The sequence below is a fragment of the Bombus pascuorum genome, chromosome 13 (assembly GCF_905332965.1).
Source record: "Bombus pascuorum chromosome 13, iyBomPasc1.1, whole genome shotgun sequence".
Classification (NCBI taxonomy): domain Eukaryota; kingdom Metazoa; phylum Arthropoda; class Insecta; order Hymenoptera; family Apidae; genus Bombus; species Bombus pascuorum.
This window is the reverse complement of record NC_083500.1, coordinates 5304038-5322155: the sequence shown is the minus strand read 5'-3', so window position 1 is coordinate 5322155 and position 18118 is coordinate 5304038. Positions and strand designations below refer to the sequence as shown.

The following is an 18118-nucleotide window of genomic DNA, read 5'->3' as shown; positions in this document are numbered from 1 at the left end:
CGATACAATCGTGATAAGAACAGATATATATATATATATGTCGGGTTGACGTTAGGGGCGTATAATGAATCTTCACCAGTGTTGTTCATGGTTGTCGCACAGATATTTATTACACAAGTATGGCTGATACAAGATTGACAAACGGACGCGGTAGCTGGACGCTAATGACAATGGCCCTAAGTTCGATATAGCGAATCCACGGTCAACGGGATAACGAATATACTTTGCTTCAAAGTCTAAGTCGGACTCAACTTACTACTCGCGATACTAGGAACGCTTGATTGACTCTTAGCTAATCAGATTGCCAGAAAAGAATGACTTTCCGTCGCGACGACGCTGCAGAGGAAAACTATGACGGGGTGTGCCTAAGGGCACGAGATCATCGGATTCGTCAAAGAAAGCCTCCACTCGGAGGGTGAGGGAAATAGGCGCTGCTGTTAATTGGTCAATTTCTATGTTGGCGGTTAGAAAAGGATGCTAGCCGCCCTAGAGAGAGAGAGTTCCTAGCAGGCAACGTCGTACGTGACCAAATCAGGCTTTCCCATAACTTCCCGCAATAGGTGACAGATTTACAGGCTGATAGAATAAAGACTGTTTGTCAATCTGAAGGACTTTAGTTAACTAAGTCCTAAGATTTGTAACGGTTCCTCAGGTTATCTGAACATAAACTGTAAACGATGCATCGGCATCTGGCGATCATCTGGCCCAAAGAATGGGGTCTGTGTGTGGCGAGCTGCGGGGCTGTTGGAATGTCTTATTGTCAAGTGTCTGTACTGCCAATTCTTTAAAGGAAAGCTATGTTACTTTATATCTCTGTTAGGTGGAATGTTTATCCCGTGACCGTGGCTACGCTCGGCGACCGGTTGTCGCCTCGAGCCTAAACTCATTGTCTCAAGTTTCGAATGACTGTGTCTGGGTTATTTCGTAGATACTACAGTATTGAGGCTTTTCCAAATAATTCCAACGGGGGGGACCCGGTGTCCTTTCATCTCCGACATATATATATATATATATATTTTGTGCTAAACGAAAAGGGCGATAATATGCCAGCAGTGGAAACGATATGATGAATGTCAGGGGGTAAGCGTCTGTGTGCAAATCGGCTAGTTCTCAATGTATATTTTTAAGTTAGATTTTTTTGCTTACTTCACAAAAGGAATAAAATATTGATATTACTAAGTGGTAAGAAGTAATTAAAATTATTACTGAAGAGCCAAAATTATTCATTATACATATACGTAATGTAGGCGTAATATATCTAATGCCCATTAGTTAAAGAAATAAATTACAAAAACTGACAAAACAATTCGAGAAAATTGGTAAATATTGGTAAGTATTAAAAAGATCGCCGTGGATAAGTATATTCCTTCTACTAAATACTTCAGAGGACGAAACGCGCGTATAGTTCTGCCGTTGGCCGTTAGAAGCTCTTGTTCTTATCGCGCATCATTTTGCCAACTTTGTTAATATTGCATGGCTGATCTCCCTATTCACCCTGATATACTTACATACAAATGTATGTTGGTCACCTGGTTTCAACTATTTCTCCGGTTATGTTCCAGTGACAAAATAATGAAAATAACATTATTATTCATCTTTAATAATTACATTCTATTTTCAATGCAAAAAGAATATTTGCAATATTTTTCTATATAACGAAATAATCGTAAAATGTAGTGTTATATGAGGTGGTAAAACATATGTTACTAGAAAGGGGATTCCTCGTTGTACACAAAATTTCTGTTCTCTTTCATCTGTCTTTAATATATTCATAGTTCTAATAAAAAATTTATTTGTCTTTTGAGGATATCTTGATTAAGTATTAACGTTTATACGAATAGAAATTTGCATACGCGCTTAAGGTTATATATTACATATTAAGGTTATATATTGTGTTATACTTCTCTACAATAAGCTATTTCAAAGTGATATATAACAATCGCGCTTAATAATAATATATAACGCGCTTAAGGTTATATATTATATATTAAGGTTATATATTGTGTTATACTTCTCTACAATAAGCTGTTTCAAAGTGATATATAACAATCGCTTATACGAGCAATAACTAAAATTATATTTGTTTGCAGTTAAACAAAATTACGATTGTTAGATAATTGTGGGAAATCATATGTGTTAATCATATTATTTTATATTCAGTTATAAATACCCTTTTTGGTGTAATTATTTGAACTGGTGTATTTTAAGAAAGCTTAAAAAGTATTTTAAAAATTCTCATTATATTTAAAAACCGATATGGCTTGTTTAAATGAAAAAGTAAATTTATATGTCTTTATCATTAATTTTCAGCTATTTATTTAATGCTATACTTATAATTTGATGTATTTTAGACAGAAGCAATAAAACTTGCCAAAGAATATCAGCAATATTATTATGAACTGCTTCCTGATTGGTTTTTATATGATTCTGAAAATTACGAATTTATAAGACATAAGATCGGATATGCCTTGTTTGGTCTTCCTAAAGTTGATAAAGACTATGAAAGTAAAACATCGGGAAATAATCAGGAGAATAATATATTTAGTAAAATAGTGTACGATAAGAGGATGTGTAAAGCTATAGATACAATATATCAACAGATAATGAAGTTTGGAAGAGATAAAGTGGATAGTACTATTTATATTGGAATTATATTTAATGTAATACTTTTACAAGCAGATATAAACCGATCCAATAAAAAAAATGATAAATCAAACAAGGAATCTAATAACATATGTAGTATACCAATATTTAAACTAAAAACAAAAACATATGGTATATCTTATATTGACAATGAAGGTAGAATGTATAAAACTTGGAATGATTATGTAACAAATAATACATTGCCTCAGTGTACTATGATTTTACCAAAGAATGGTTTGTATCAGTATAATCCAAATTATAAAGTTACAGAATATATTTCAACTGTATGGGTTCAGATATTAGACTCACCTGCTTGTGCTGTTAAAACTAAAGTTCTTAAAGGTATCGATATAACTGCAAATACATTGTCTGTAGCTACTACTATAGGATTTGGAGCTGTTAGCTTGCTAACACCTATTGCACCTATTGTTTTTACTGCAGGTATGATTGTATAATTGTTTCATTTGTAGGGATACAAAAGTTATTCAATTTCTATTTCCCTTTCATCTCAATTAATTGAGTAAAATTATTATCATTAGGTCTTATTCAGAGTGGCATATGTGGAACATGGATTATTGCAAGAAATTCTCATAAATTAGTAGATCTTGCCAAGCACAAACAATCCATTATTCCTACAAATAAGAAAGCATTTTCTGCCTGGCTTGGAATAGGTAGTACAGCCTTATCGTTAGGAGCAAATGGAGGAACTATGCTCCTCTCTAAAGCTTTTGAAAAAGGCAGCACTGTAGCTGTTACAGCTAAAGCAGCTTACAATTCTCTGATATTAAGTAATTTATCAATGAATGGTGTTGGTATAGTTTATCAAGGATATTGTTTAATTGACAAATACAAAACAGAAAGAGATGTTGATTTTTTGGATATAGTTATATTCACTTCGCATGTTCTGTTCTTCAGTAATGCCCTATTAAACACCAGACTGGCTGGTGAACTCATAGAGTCATCTAAAGGTACCATCTTTGAAAAATTTAAGGCTGCTTTGAGAATCAGTCGTCTAAAGGAAGAGTTTGATAGAATGAATGCATACACTGGTAAAGGTACACAAAGTAGATCTGAAGGTATTGTGTACAGAATAAAGCAATTTACCAACAAAGAAGATTTCTTATATGGTTTGAATAAATTAAGCTGGAGAGAGAAATTTCCAATAAAATATCAGAATAATAACATTGTGATAAATAATAGAATATTCATAGATCCTGTTCAGTTCACAGGACATTTACTGACAATTGGCACATTCGCATTTAATTTAATAAATTCAGATTCGTCCAAAGAAAGGATTGATGTGATGTCTAAGCTGGAACGTTTACTTAGACAATTATTAAAAGATTTTTACGTAGAATCGAACAAAGAACAGATACTTGATATTAATTATTTCAATGATATTTTGCAAGAAATGAAATACTTGGATAACGCGATGGATGGACTGACTAAGTGTTTTAAAATTGCTATGGTTATTGTAGAACATTGCAATGATCCCAAACAGTTTTTATGCGAAGCTATTTATTTCTCCTGGACGTATTGCAAAGCAAATTTAAAAGAATATTTTATAAATCTTAGCTCCACCCCGAGAAATGAGATATTCCATGCATTAACGAAGATTATTACATCTTTGTACGAATGTATCGAGGCGATAGAGAATGAATTATTCTCTGCCTTTTACACGTACATGACGAATATAAAACTAGCTATTGATGATCAGTATTGCTCATCGCTGTAGTGCTGCCTTTAGTAAAATATCTTATTCCTGTTTCATTATTTAGAATAACGGAATATTCAATTATTACTTTATATTGCTTTATTGATGATATTATTTTAAGTTAGAGAGAAGAATCTGATTGATAGAGTTAGTTATCATTTATTATATTGTTAATATTTGTACGTTTATAAGAACTCGATGTAACAACTTGAAAGTAGATAAATAAACGAGAAGGACGAGATGGAAATCTTACTTCTTCCACAGAAGTGAAGGCATTCGTTTATTTCGTTTCTCCCAAATATTTAGATACAACTCACACAAATATATACAGACGATACTGAGCACATTTACAATTGTTTCATCTGATCATTGGTCGCGTTATCGTTTAAGAGACATTTATAAAGCAAATGTTACAATTGTCGTCGATCTCGATTGATCGTGATTATCGTATGGGTGCGCGCATAATAAATTAAAAACCTAAGCTATAATTTATTCGAATAAATTACTTAGGTATACGACGACGAGTGAATAGATCACCCTTGGATTAGTATTGACCCATCGTTTATCGATCACTAAACGATGTTAATACTCGTCCGCGTATTAAACGAATTTACGGATATAAAATTTTCCAATTTAATCGTATAACTTAACACCGAGCATAAATACAATGAGAAATGCTAAGAATAAATATTAATTATTGAAATTTCTTTATCTACAAAATATATCGTCTTGTTACGCAAGCGTAATTAAGAATAATGGATTTTAACGTGCGATTCGATTTAATTCTGGCGGTTCTTTGGAACATGAGCCAGAATATCCGACGTTTTCTCCTTTAATATTAATTATTATAAAGCGTGTTATAATAATTAATATCGTATACAGACGACTGTATAAATATATCGTGGACTATATTCGGTACATGCACGCGTTTTCATTTTTTTTTTTTTTTTTTTGTTTAACAGTTATACAATTAATTACATCATAACACGTACTTTTTAAACGATGATCACCATTCGAACTCTGGTGTTTTAAACGTTTCCGTAAATGATATTATTTAATTCGCTTATTTAATCATTTGCAAACATCGTTTTCCTTATGTGCGTTGGAAGAAACAAAAAAAGGAAAAAGGATATTTTATTTCTCACATATCTGCATCACTTTTCGACTTCGTATCGTTTTATGTATGTATTTATATACAGTTATTACTAAAGTAGAAAACGATAACGAAAGTGCAGAAAAAATAGGTTTCTTGGATATCGAGCAAGATTACGCACGATATGCAAAAATGCAGAATATATAATATCGTTCTGTCCATTTCTATCTTTCTCTTTATCTTTCTTCCTTTCTCTTTTCTTTAATTTTAGAACTGACTGTAGTTTGGTCGTCGATTTCTTCTTTTTCAGCTAACTATTCTACATCCGTTCTTCGATAAATAAATTAGGTTTTTACCTATCCTGTTTTGTGATTTTTGTTGAGAAACAGCCACTGGAATGTGTATATGGGTGTATAGTTTTACTGAACGTTTATTGAATGTGTTCGAATAGTTATGTAGAATTCGATGGAAGCCCCTGTACGCTTCTGCTTCTGCTTCTTCGATTCGGTATCTTTAAGTAGATACAGGCAGAAGATAATACATTCTGCTTGCAATTATTCTCAAATTATTATTATCAATATTATCAATATTAAATAATATCAATATAAATTGATTTTATATTAATTTTATATTAATGTAAATATATTCTATAATTATTTATATCAGTAATATTAATAACATTGATAATATCGATAATCAAATTATTAACTACGATACACTTAGTATCCATTACTTAAAGAACTCTTCGTAATATTCTCTTCTTTCCACACGAGTTTGAAGGATAAGATTCCTTCCTTTTTTCTCATGAAGATCTTGAGCTTCCAAATTCGAACAGTCTTATAGTTAATTCCAGAATTAAACGTCGGCTAAGTAAATTCTTAAAATTACGTGAAACGATGACCGATATTGTGTGCATGAACGCGGCTGCTGATTATACGTACAAATGAAAATTTCGGGCAACGACGAGTAACTCGGACTCGAAAAATCGCACGATCGATGTCCAAAATACGTATTCTTTTTCCTAATTGGTCGTATTCTTTCGTTGCGATTCCTGGATACGATAGAGCGAAGATGAGTCGTTTCGAAACCTCGCGTTTGGCAGCGCACTGCGGCTAATTATTGCTAGACTGCTGATATTTATGCATTTATAAGATATTTAAATGTGTAAAATATATGTTATATGTAAAGATACACAAATATCCAAAACGAAGTACTCGTTTTAATTTGTAGAATGTGAAACAAGTTCCTATTTAGTTGTTTTAAAAAAGAATATTAATTTGCATAAACATTCGCAGTCTAATTATGACGATTCATATAAATTGGTAACAGGATCCAATTTCTAGTCTGTACATTCGAACGATTAATTATCCACTGCACGGATAATCGCTACAAGTTTCCATCTAGGTAACTTTAAACGTCCATATTTAAATACTGTTCGTCGTTTTCTTTCGTTAACTTGGGACGATTTGCTTCGGTTCAGTAGTATGCTCAGCAAAGTCAATCGCGTTAGTATTAGTCGTAATTTAATTTACGGATAATACAATTTAACACATCCCTTGCCTACACATAATTACACGGTTGATGAAAATAAAATATTCATTATGCGAGGAAAAACAGTATTCAAAATGTACCAATGTACCAAGTATTCGGAGCATGTACCATTTTCTTTTTTATTAAAATATCTATAAGTATGTCTAAGCTCGATCTGTAAAAAATTAAAATTGCACAGTGATTCGTAAATTATTTTGATAAATTTCATTATCATTTCCTTCTGCTGCTCATACTACTGATGCAAATTGCACCGATGACTTATTATTATTATATCCATAATGTCCATTAACCTGTTAACTGGGTAGTTCCTTAACCAGAAGCTTTTTTGGCACAGAATTAAAAATTGAAGAAGGTCTCGTATTAATTTCAATTGTGATATAAAAATGCAACGTTATATTAGAAATAGAAATCTTCGAATAAATAAATTGCTAAATTCATGACACTTGCAAATTGAAGGACGAATTAACTCGTCTTTCCCGGTTAACAGGTTACGCGCTATAAAACTGGTCCTGGATGTATCCGACTGCTGCATTGTTGCACTTCGGAGATGCATTCGATTACTGTACAGAATGGCTCGTCTTCGTGGGATTAAAACTGATCAATCGTTGTGGTAATCTTTCAAATCCTTCGAGGGTTTTAATACTAATACGACCAGACTAAGTTCAGGACTTGTTGTTAGAGTCTCTTTCGTACGATAGATCAAGCTCCTTTCTGATTATATCACACTTGCAAACGCTGAAATACGTGCTTTTCATTCCTATGTCCCCATATAGGCACATCAGGTTCTCTCATCCAAGTTTGTCGATCGCTACAGTATTATTTCGACCATATAATCTTCGATACCACTGAAATTCTTTAACCCTTTCACTCTTGTTTCTGTTAATTTTGATTATACTAACGGGTTATAGCAGCTGCATGTCATTTCTTAAGTACTGCCCAATTATGGAAAGAAGTATAAAAACAAGCCTCTTCGTGTCTTCCTATTTTGATATCTTTCAATAAGTGATCATTTTATATCTTCGTTTAGTGGAAGATTGTACTAAAATATAATAGTGTACTAGAAAGATAAATAATAAATTTCATATCTTTAGACAAAATGTAATAAACGTAGTGAGCTTTAAAAGTTTATGTCAGTTTGCTATAAACTGGCTATTCAACAGATATTACCTTCTTACATAGTTGTGCAGTATAGCTGAGTAAGGATGATCCGGATAAATATTTTAGATAAGCGGAATGCTTGGTAAGGTTTTAATATGTTATTAAGTTGCGTGCAGTAACAGTAATTAAATGGTAGAGGGAATTTACGGACAATAATGTATATCATATATCCATGAAATAGTTCATAAAGTAAATAAATTAACATACCTTACCAATATTAAATTCCATAAATAAACAAATCTGTAACTTCACAATAATCCTATACCTCTCCGAGGTATACCATTTCAAGCATTCCTCCCAGAGGATACTTCAAATCCGATCCAAGCCATACTTCCTTATCTCTACAGCGAAGCGCCAATTCATCAGTGAAAGGGTTAATAATAATTAATCCAACTCCGGCAAGCCCAGCTCTTCCACGTTAAATCACAGCTCTGTCTCCTTTGGCGACACTTTGGTTACCAAGCCTAATTAAAATAGTCATAACCAAATGAGGTGATTCGATTCGTCACAAATCGTCACCGTGATATCACCGTGGATATTTTCGAGACCAGCTAAGCTAGGTAAGTCCTGGGGTTCGTTTTGGGATTGCCAGAGTCGTCTTTCGTGGTGCACGACCAGGCCTCTTCCGCTAAGCTTCCGTATCTCTGAACCCCTGGAAATGGCGGCCCGGTGCTCTGTGGTGAGTAATAACCGCCCTTCAGCTGATAATAATTACTAGTCTGTTGGTACTGGTACTGATCGCCGTGCAGAACGTTGCTGTAGCCGGAATACGAGCCGTACTGCGAAGAAGAGTACGATGAAGAGTATCCTCGCTCGCTCAAGCTTCGATAAGGCCCCGGATGTTGGGGCCTACCCTCCTGTCAAACGGGCGTGCTTACTGCTGCGCTTGTTATATAGTCGATGTCACCTATACTCTTCACTCGGCGATGCCTCTTGTTGCCTGTGATGGGTCTAGGTGGTAGTTGCGGGGGTGGAGGAGAATTGCTGCGAGCGCTGCTCATATACTGACTAGCCAGGCTTCCGGTATCCGACGAAGAAGATGGAGAGGCCTTCTCGCTTCTGGGTCGGAGTCCAAAGGCTCTGCTTAACGATCCCTGTTGAAAAAGGTGTAATATTGAACTAATTGGACATTTGGTTGAGATAGTTTTGAGACCCATTTGTAATATGAGAAATACGGTAGGTCTCGTTTTTAACGTTTCACGTGGGACAAATATTGAAATGTTTTCCATGGTGTATCGTTTCTCTCGATATTACGGAAAAAATATTGGAATACCTTCTCTAGCGCAATATTGCAGGGATATTGGAATATTTTCCTTTGAAATATCGTGAAATTGACTGCAGCTATGGTGTAACGGTGGTAACAAATATTTTAAAGAGAAGGGAGGTTCCATTCGCGCGCAAATTTCTCTACGGTTGGCACCGTATAAACGAATTCTGTATGCTTATTCATTCATTATTTAATTTCGTTTGAGAAGTACGAGGTTTTAATTACTGTAAATAAAAAAATTTATTTTTTATTATTACTATACTATTATTAATATAACACTACAATGATCCCAGAGCTGAAAAAGTAGCAATTTACAATCTAAGAAAGTTAAATTAGAATATTTAATTAAAACATAGAAAATATAGCAAAAAATATTTCTGTTTCGCAATTACAATGCACTACCAATGATTCACACAATATAGAACGTATACCAACCGCAGAAAAATTCGTTTCCATTTCCTTGTATTAAAAGAGATATCTACCTTGTCGTTCTATTAATTAGATATTAATAAAATTTGTCAAACACGTCAATACGAAGACCTACAATATTTCGAAGGATCTGTGGATCTCGACTTCCTCGAGGGGACGATGCTACGAGCAAACGAGCTATCGGGGTGTCTAAGATGACGGGTCTTGTGAAATTGCGTTTCAAAATGTTCGAAGAGAGATGGTTCTCTGTGGTTGAATTGGTTGAGTCTGCAGTATCGAAATGTTTCGAAACCGAGACTTCTTTGATAACGTTTCTCTACCTTTGAGAAGGCATTCGAATTCTTGTTAAACGAACTTCGAAACAGTTTCGTTGGAACAACATAAAAGGGAGAAGGTGAGGGATAATTGGATACTACAAGCTGGGGATGCACGTGCAGCGATATAAGGGAAAAAAGATTTCTACGATCTAGATTTCACGAAATTACCCAAGTCGTTTCTGAATAATATGAGACACGATCTTGCAGGTTTGGAAGACTAATAATTCATCGCACTAAAGTTTCACCTCAACGATTGGTTAGTCATTAGAACAGTCAAGAGAACTGAAGAAACGGTTTATTTTCTACGAAACAGGGGAAAAGAAAAGAAGAGAATGTTTGAAGCTATAGAAATTAAAGTGTTTTACGGTCAAGTTGAGAATCAATCGAAGATTGGCTAATAAGGAAATGTAATTATTTGAAAATTTATATTTATAAACATTTACTAAATTTATTAAATAATATCTCCTAAGACATAAGTATCCTATAATTATAAATAATAAAATATTTTTCTTTGGTAAATAATCTGAGATTTTTACATATATATATGCATACTGATAGAAATTGAATGAAATGGGAATTTAACCTTTTTCGTTACAATTAAGTACACCTGATACTCGTTTTACACGGCACTCTTTTTTAACGCGATCTAGTTACAGTTAAGCGATCTTTAATACGTTTCATTATTTCACTGTAAATGATATTAATCTCAAACGCTTTACACGATTTTAATGGGATTTGAGATCTTGTATGGCTTGTTATAAAGAATTATTAAAAGAAAAAACAAAACATACGTCATTTAAACTGATACAGAACGGTCAGGCGATGGATATTTCGAGCGACGAAAATGATTTCTTCACAGTAATAAAAAAATGTTTCGTTGTAACAAAGAATAACGATGAATAAAATATCAATTTTTGAAGGAAATATTATTTTGATTTTCCCTAACACAAGTTTTATACTTTGTTACAGATCAATTATTTCACGACATTTTTAAAGGATTTTTTACATGGTAAAACTCATCCACCGTGTAAAAACAACTGTATGTAACTTACATTACAAAAATTTGCATTTGAAATATCGTGGATTTGATCATATTGCTATATCCATAGTATACAGTAAAAAAATTTGACATGTATAATTACAGCTATCCATAACAGCGAAAGGGTCAATAGGATTTTGATGACTTGTATCGTATTTGTTAAATCCTGATTAGCCAATTTCGACGTAATTACATTCTTCATCTAATCTATGAAAGGGGCCCAACATAAAATTAGTAATGACGACTACGAAATAGTTCATAAGGTATTATAAGAAAAATGAATATCAAAAGAAAAATGATTATCTATCATGATATACGCAAATAAGTTATGGCCGCATACCTGTGAGCTCTTCCACGACAACTAGTAAAGGACGAAACAAGGCGGATTAAGAACCCACATTGTGAATTCCACATTGAAATCATCAGTTTATATTTACACAATGGCTCGTCATTGTTATAATCAGTGTTTTAGATAGCTAAAAATCGAACGTCCGCACTTTCTGCCTTTCGTATCCTGTTTTTGTATTCTTTTCTCTCTTTTTTATGCGATTATTCATTACAATTATCGTATTCTTAAAAACAGGACACTCTGGTTAACATACATGAAAAAGGAGAACGTGATAATCGATCGTTGCTTCTTTATATACAGTGTTTACAGTATGACGGCGATACAATCAGCCTTTCAAAGGAAATCTTCTAATATTCGAGAATAATTAGGAATCACGATATTTTATATCGTAAGTCATCGAGTTCTTTATAAAAAAAAAAGAGGAACAAAAGTTATTACCTCGAAACAGGAAAAGAGATTAGAGATTAAAATTCAAAAAAACATTGTTTTAATTAACACTGATATTTTCAATATTTAGATTAGTAGAAATTGAAGATTTCTATGGGATATTTTCTAAATCTATATTTTAGAATTTTAAATCATAACTGATATCGTTGGATCTTAAGTGATCAAAAATTTAGGTTTTTGAGTTAAATTACTTGCAATTTCAAGTTATATGTGATAAATCCCTTCGACGAAACATAGAATATAAAATAGAATTCAATAATCATATAAATAACCTACGGTCCAATAATACTAATCGAAACTTATGATAAATCACTAAAATCGTACTACTAATTTCCTAAGAAATAAGTGATCTAACACAAAGAAACGAGAAGTCAAAGAGAATTGGAAAAAAGAACGTTCCACTAATAAAACAGTAAAAACACGCAATATACTCACAGTTCGATGAATTACGATGGTAAAATATATTTGATCGGGTAATCAGCTAAATTTAATTACGTTAAGCTCATCGTTTGCGAACGTCGCGAATTCTCACGATCTTTATGAAACGTGATAATAAGTATTCGCTGCGATCATACAGAGAGAATCGTCAACGAGGGTTTACAAGTTTTACAAGTAAATAACTAAGTACAGGGAGAGGACTGTTTGCATAATTCCTACAGTTACAGGCGATACGATTTGCGCTCGTACCCTGAATCTCAGTCTTTTTCTTTCTTTTTTCAGGTTTTTTTCCTAAGACAATGATAAATTCCAGGCGAATAATAATATCGTACTGAATCGGAAAGAAGAAACGAATTTCTGTTTCTCGGGCTCGTCGGACCGACGACGAAAATTTTCCATGAATTTCATTTAAAATTAATTTAACGTATGAGAAAATTATTGTACCAATGATTCTCTGATTATCGTATCAATGATCTGTTCGTACTCATTTACCCGTATTTTCGAAGTCCGTGCGGTCGAGGTCGAGATCCATGAGAATCGTCTACATTTTAGCGGAGTGTTCGATAGTTGCTAGCGAAATAGATTTTTTAACTTGATAAATTATAGAGACGTTTGTGAGGCACTTCGCTAAGATCTAGACATTTGAAATAAATAATTCACGAGGAGACATCCCGGGGAGAGTCTGAGTACCGCGAAGGATGCCTCGTCGTTCTGAAGGATGCTCTAAGATAATAATGAAATATCTACTACGTTTTCTAGAAAATTTGGAACTGTGTAAGGTTGCGATTGATTGCGTTGGTTCGTTACCGTTTCCGTGACAAATATCAGATGGAAATAGTTTCTAATTCTTATCACAGAAGATCGTTCGATGTATAAATGTAATGAGATATTAAAAACGAACGAACTATTCGGTTTTGTATGGAAAATTGGAGTTGATCTTTTACATTAAACTAACAGAGCAATCATCGTTTCCTTTACGCATTCCTTCATAGATCTATTCTTTCGAAGTTTCCTCGAGAATACTTTAGAGTCGCGAACTTGATATCTCCTTCAAAAAAAAAAAAAAAAAAAGAAAAAAAATGGAGACGACAAAAGTTAGAATTAGAATTAAAAAAGAATTTGTCCAGAGTTTTTTAAAATTCCTATCTTTTCAATTTATCATAACTCATAAGCGATCTATAGAGGAAACTTGGAAGGAGTTTACTCTGTAATAAACACAACCTCTCGATCAAATTTGAAAACTCATCATTGGGGAGCCCTATGACGATAGATCGATGTATACAGACGTAGCGAAAGAAACGATGAATTAATACAGATCTAGATACATATACGTATATAATAAATATATACATATATACCGAACCTTTTTCAAGTAAAGAAGACTGCAGGTCTGCGACGATCCACAGGATGCAGGGAGAATGATTAACGTTAGGTTAAGCACATAGCTCACAGCTTTTAACCCTTATCGCGTGAAAAGTTCAGTCACACTTGTAGCTATAGAATAGAAGTCTCTACTTTCTGCTTCCTTCATTTCGAAATCGTTAATCCTTGGTTCACGTGGAAGAACGACTAGAAATTTAACATTATACAACGATGTTTCTTTTCCTCGAAATTTACTGATATTACGAGTTTCGTGATGTTTCGACAATAGCCGATAAAATGACTAAAGCTTGATGTTTGCGTGATGTTTAGCCGTTAATGATGATGTTCAAACATTGTTGCGTAGCTTCTTTGATGTAACTAGTTTGAGATATTTCTTTGTGTCTATATCTACAAAGTGTACGCTACTTTCGATAAGGATTAAATTTATTAAAGAGGGTATATCAAGACTTAAGGTATAAGGGGCTTATTATCTGGTGGAAATACTGCGCGAGCGTCCTTACCTAAGCGATGCCATGCAATCGTGCCAATGAGAAATTAAATGAATAAAGAACTCGATATATATATATGTATATACAAATGAAACGATGAGAAATTAACGTGATTTTAGAAATTTGAGTGAAAATTTTTAACCAGCAGTGGCTCGAATTATATTCGATAATAAATGAAGAGTAAACTTTTGTTTTAAATGATAGATGTGGTTGATAAAGTTAATTCGAGAAACCGCTGAAAATGATCATTAAATGCGTAACTATATAACACGATGTTAGTCAGTGATGGCTTTCTATATATATACTGTTTTAAAACAATTTATTATTTAGGTATTGTAGTCTTGTTAATATAATTGAATGTGGAGGAAAGTCATCCATGACTAATGATTGTGACTACGATATCTTTCAAAGCAGATCGCTGTTAATTAAATTTTGTTATTAATCGCGGTTCTTTGGAGCTTCGAGATAAAGATCTTTGCAATTAGTAGTATCTATTATCTCTGTCAAATATTCATAACAGTTAACAACATCGTCAATAATAATACTCTACATATAACCAATAACATTTAGCATTTATCTAAAAACATCTTTAAAAACACCAACGCGTATTGAAATTCCAAAGAATTTGGACGTTAAATATTAAAATTACTTTGTGCTTGTTAAATAAAATCAATAGAGTAAGGAACTAAAAATTTTAGCTTTTAAAATATGAGTACTTTCTCTTTCATTCTGTTTAAGCTTTCTATTTCTGAGATAACGTTGTACGAAGAGAACTGCATTTTTTGTTGGTTCGCTATCGCTATCTCAATCACGCAATCGGATTTCTCTCTTACATATGACATTGAATATCCCAAGTTTCAGTAGAACGCGATGGTCAGTGACAGACAACACCGAGTCAGCAGTTTCTACTTACAGAAAGTATAGGTCACTGTGCCATTCGTCAGTTTTTATGTTTTCAATCTATTTTTTAAAATTATGTACCTTGAGAATATATTGAATTATTGACTGGAAATAATATTTGCTACAAGGAGTATATTTCTACCTGTGTTCCAAATGATTTAATAGTTCCTGTAGATTCATAAAACTTATACTTAGTACTAATTACACTTTAAAAAGCTCCTCTTTATTTGTAACATAATCTATCATGAAAATATATTTCTGAAAATACGAAAATCATAAATCATATCTCAAAATTATCTGAAATATCGGCTCTCTTCTAAGATTAGAAATTCTTTGAAAATACAAATTCTATCTTCCGAATTTACTCTGAAGCTCTCCTATGATTATTTATGAAGAGTTGAAATTACGAAAAAGAAAAGTGGATTATCAATAATAAGCAGAAGAGAAGTTACTTAATTACATTAGTATAAACTATGAAACTGATGAGTGAAATGAATAAAATGAACTCTATCATAGTTCCATATCGTATGAAAATCTATAAGACAACTTTTCCTGCCATGGTGCGTTAAATATTTCTCCTTTGCTCATCCAAGGACATAAACCTGAAGGAATTCACTAACTTTCAATAGTCAAAAGTGATATGCAATAAAATGTCGTGACAAGCGATCTGCGAAGAACGAATCGTGTTCTGCACCAGCTCGAGGAAGAATATAAGGGCAAAGAAATTAGAAATACCACCGAGTTCCCGGTGCAGTAGTGAATGGACCAGGTGTGTCTTTTTGAATCTATACGGTACGTTACCCTGAGGCTGGATCTGCGTCTATCGACAGTGCCCGAGTGATTGGTCGTCATGTGCAGGGCAGACAGGGAGCTCTGATGATGCTGAAGATGCAGCGCCCTGCTTCCACGACCGAGGCTACCGCCCGCGCTCACTGTGCTCATCGGACGACCCCCGCTGGTGCTGTTCCTCGGGACCACCTCCAGCTGACTTCTACACACACGCACACCACGCTACATGCACGCCTTTCTGCGTACACGCATCCTGACCGCTTATATGCACACACCTTTGGCGACACCGCGGACACACACACGTTCGGCACGTTTTGCAGCGAACCTCTCTCCTCATTTTTTAATTTTATCTTTACATCTGTATCTCTTTCCTAATCTTTTTCTCTTTTAGTTTGATCATGCGAGAAAAGAGTGTGAAACAAATTTCAGATTTTCTATGGGAACGGATGTGTTTATGTGGTAGTTTAACACGTTCCGCGACGTGGATTGTTTGTGATCTTTGATATTGTAGATGTAAAAAGATAGAGAGTTTTGTTAGTAAATGGTAGAAATATTTTTTGATTAGGAAATCGTCTTTGTAGAATTTGATAATAGGAATCTATGGTCATTCCAAACAATCTTATTTTATTTTTGTAGAATTTAATATTAGATATCTAGTAATGATGGATTGAGATACGATTATTCATTCAATTTCAAAGTTCTGTTTTGAGGTCATCTTCGAGATGTAAATCGCGTTGGTAATGAGAAACCATTATAATATTTTAAAAATAGGAACATTACGCTTTTGAAAAATTTGATAATAGAATTTGATTTATTTGAGAGATTCGGAAGCAATTTTTGCAATTCAAATCCTAAACTTTTCGCCACGTGGAACGTGTTAACAGTGCTAATCTAGTTATAAAAGTGTTACCATCATCTAAAATCTAACAGTAGATATCAATCAACGTAAGTATTTTAAACAACGTGGAGCGTCGTCTCGAAGATTCAATGGAGGAAAAATAACAAGTTTTCATACGTGTGAAAAATTTGTAGAAAATGTTTACGTCTGTGAAAATACATCTGATTGTGAAAGGGGGAACTTGGTATTGAAGAAAGTTGCGATCGAGTTAAAGTTTACCAGGTCCAAGTGGTTCCTTTCAAAGTGAAAATTTTACTGTGTGTGAACGGTGCGATGGAATACGAGAAAGGAGTTTTATTCAGGGTACAGATGAAGTTACTGAAAAACTGGTCTTGGCACACAAAATATATCGTGATCAACGTGGTAGATACTTGGCAATTGAACAGTGGCTCGCTGCAAGTGCTCGACAATAGAGAACGAGATATGTATCATAATGAATATCTAGTTACAACATAAATATACATACACAAGCATTTTGTGCACCATCGATATAGAAGAATGTATATATGTTTAAATGGACGCAAGAATACGCAGGGTCGTTCACGTAGGATCGACCGAGGCGCATCGAGCGTTGCTGGTCAGTCGATTGGATTAAACACCGAACAGTCAAAAATGTAAATATCAAAGTTGGCAAATTAGAAAAAGATGAAAGGAACCATAATGCATACTGATGTAATCCATGACAATTTCGATCTTTTCACCCCTTTAAGTCCTTTCCTAAAAAAGTTACAAACTGAACTGGTTCTTTCATGAAAATATATTTATCGGATATACTTCAAGAATTTCTAAAATTAATATTCAATTAAATGTGACAATTAGATAGAGAAAATGTATATATTGATAGAAGATTTAAAAAGCTCGAGGAAAACTCGATTCCTTTAGAAGGAGTTTTCTAATTTTATGATAGAATACTTTGGCCAGGGATTACACCAGAATTACTAATATTAACGTGTGCTGTACATAGCGCAGTGCAGTGCAGGCAGCAGCTGTGGGCTACGGCTCAGCTATGAGAGACATTACCGATGGATCCGCGATCGAGTGGACTGCAGACCCAGCGAATCGCTGCGGTGCCGAGTACAATGTTATATCAATAAGAAGAAATTCCATCGAGTATACTGCATATGTTTGTATATGTACATTATGTCGAGATTGTACTGTACTGTATATACGTGTGTGTATTCCCGATATATCCAAGTATGGCGTGTGTATTACGGA

At 33.8% G+C, this 18118-nt stretch overlaps 2 protein-coding genes across 17 annotated transcripts in view; one reads left to right on the top strand and one right to left on the bottom strand.

Annotated features, from left to right (window-relative positions):
- Nucleotides 1-2256: 2256 nt before the first annotated feature.
- On the top strand, nt 2257-4623 carry LOC132913581 (uncharacterized). The gene is made up of 3 exons (XM_060972011.1): nt 2257-2277; nt 2352-3084; nt 3183-4623. The coding sequence occupies exons 1-3, from the start codon at nt 2257-2259 to the stop codon at nt 4376-4378; spliced, it is 1950 nt and encodes a 649-aa protein (XP_060827994.1). The 3' UTR covers nt 4379-4623.
- Nucleotides 4611-18118, bottom strand: part of LOC132913772 (kazrin) — a 141087-nt gene continuing 127579 nt past the window's right edge. For 9 of the 16 annotated variants that reach the window (XM_060972317.1, XM_060972316.1, XM_060972306.1 and 6 more), the window contains 4 exons: nt 16018-16207; nt 13809-13835; nt 11552-11572; nt 4611-9253 (listed from right to left, as the gene is read on the bottom strand). In XM_060972317.1, coding sequence (XP_060828300.1) covers nt 9020-9253; nt 11552-11572; nt 13809-13835; nt 16018-16207 — 472 coding nt within the window. In that variant the 3' untranslated portion in view covers nt 4611-9019. The other 7 variants (XM_060972311.1, XM_060972312.1, XM_060972309.1 and 4 more) reach the window with 6 other exon arrangements.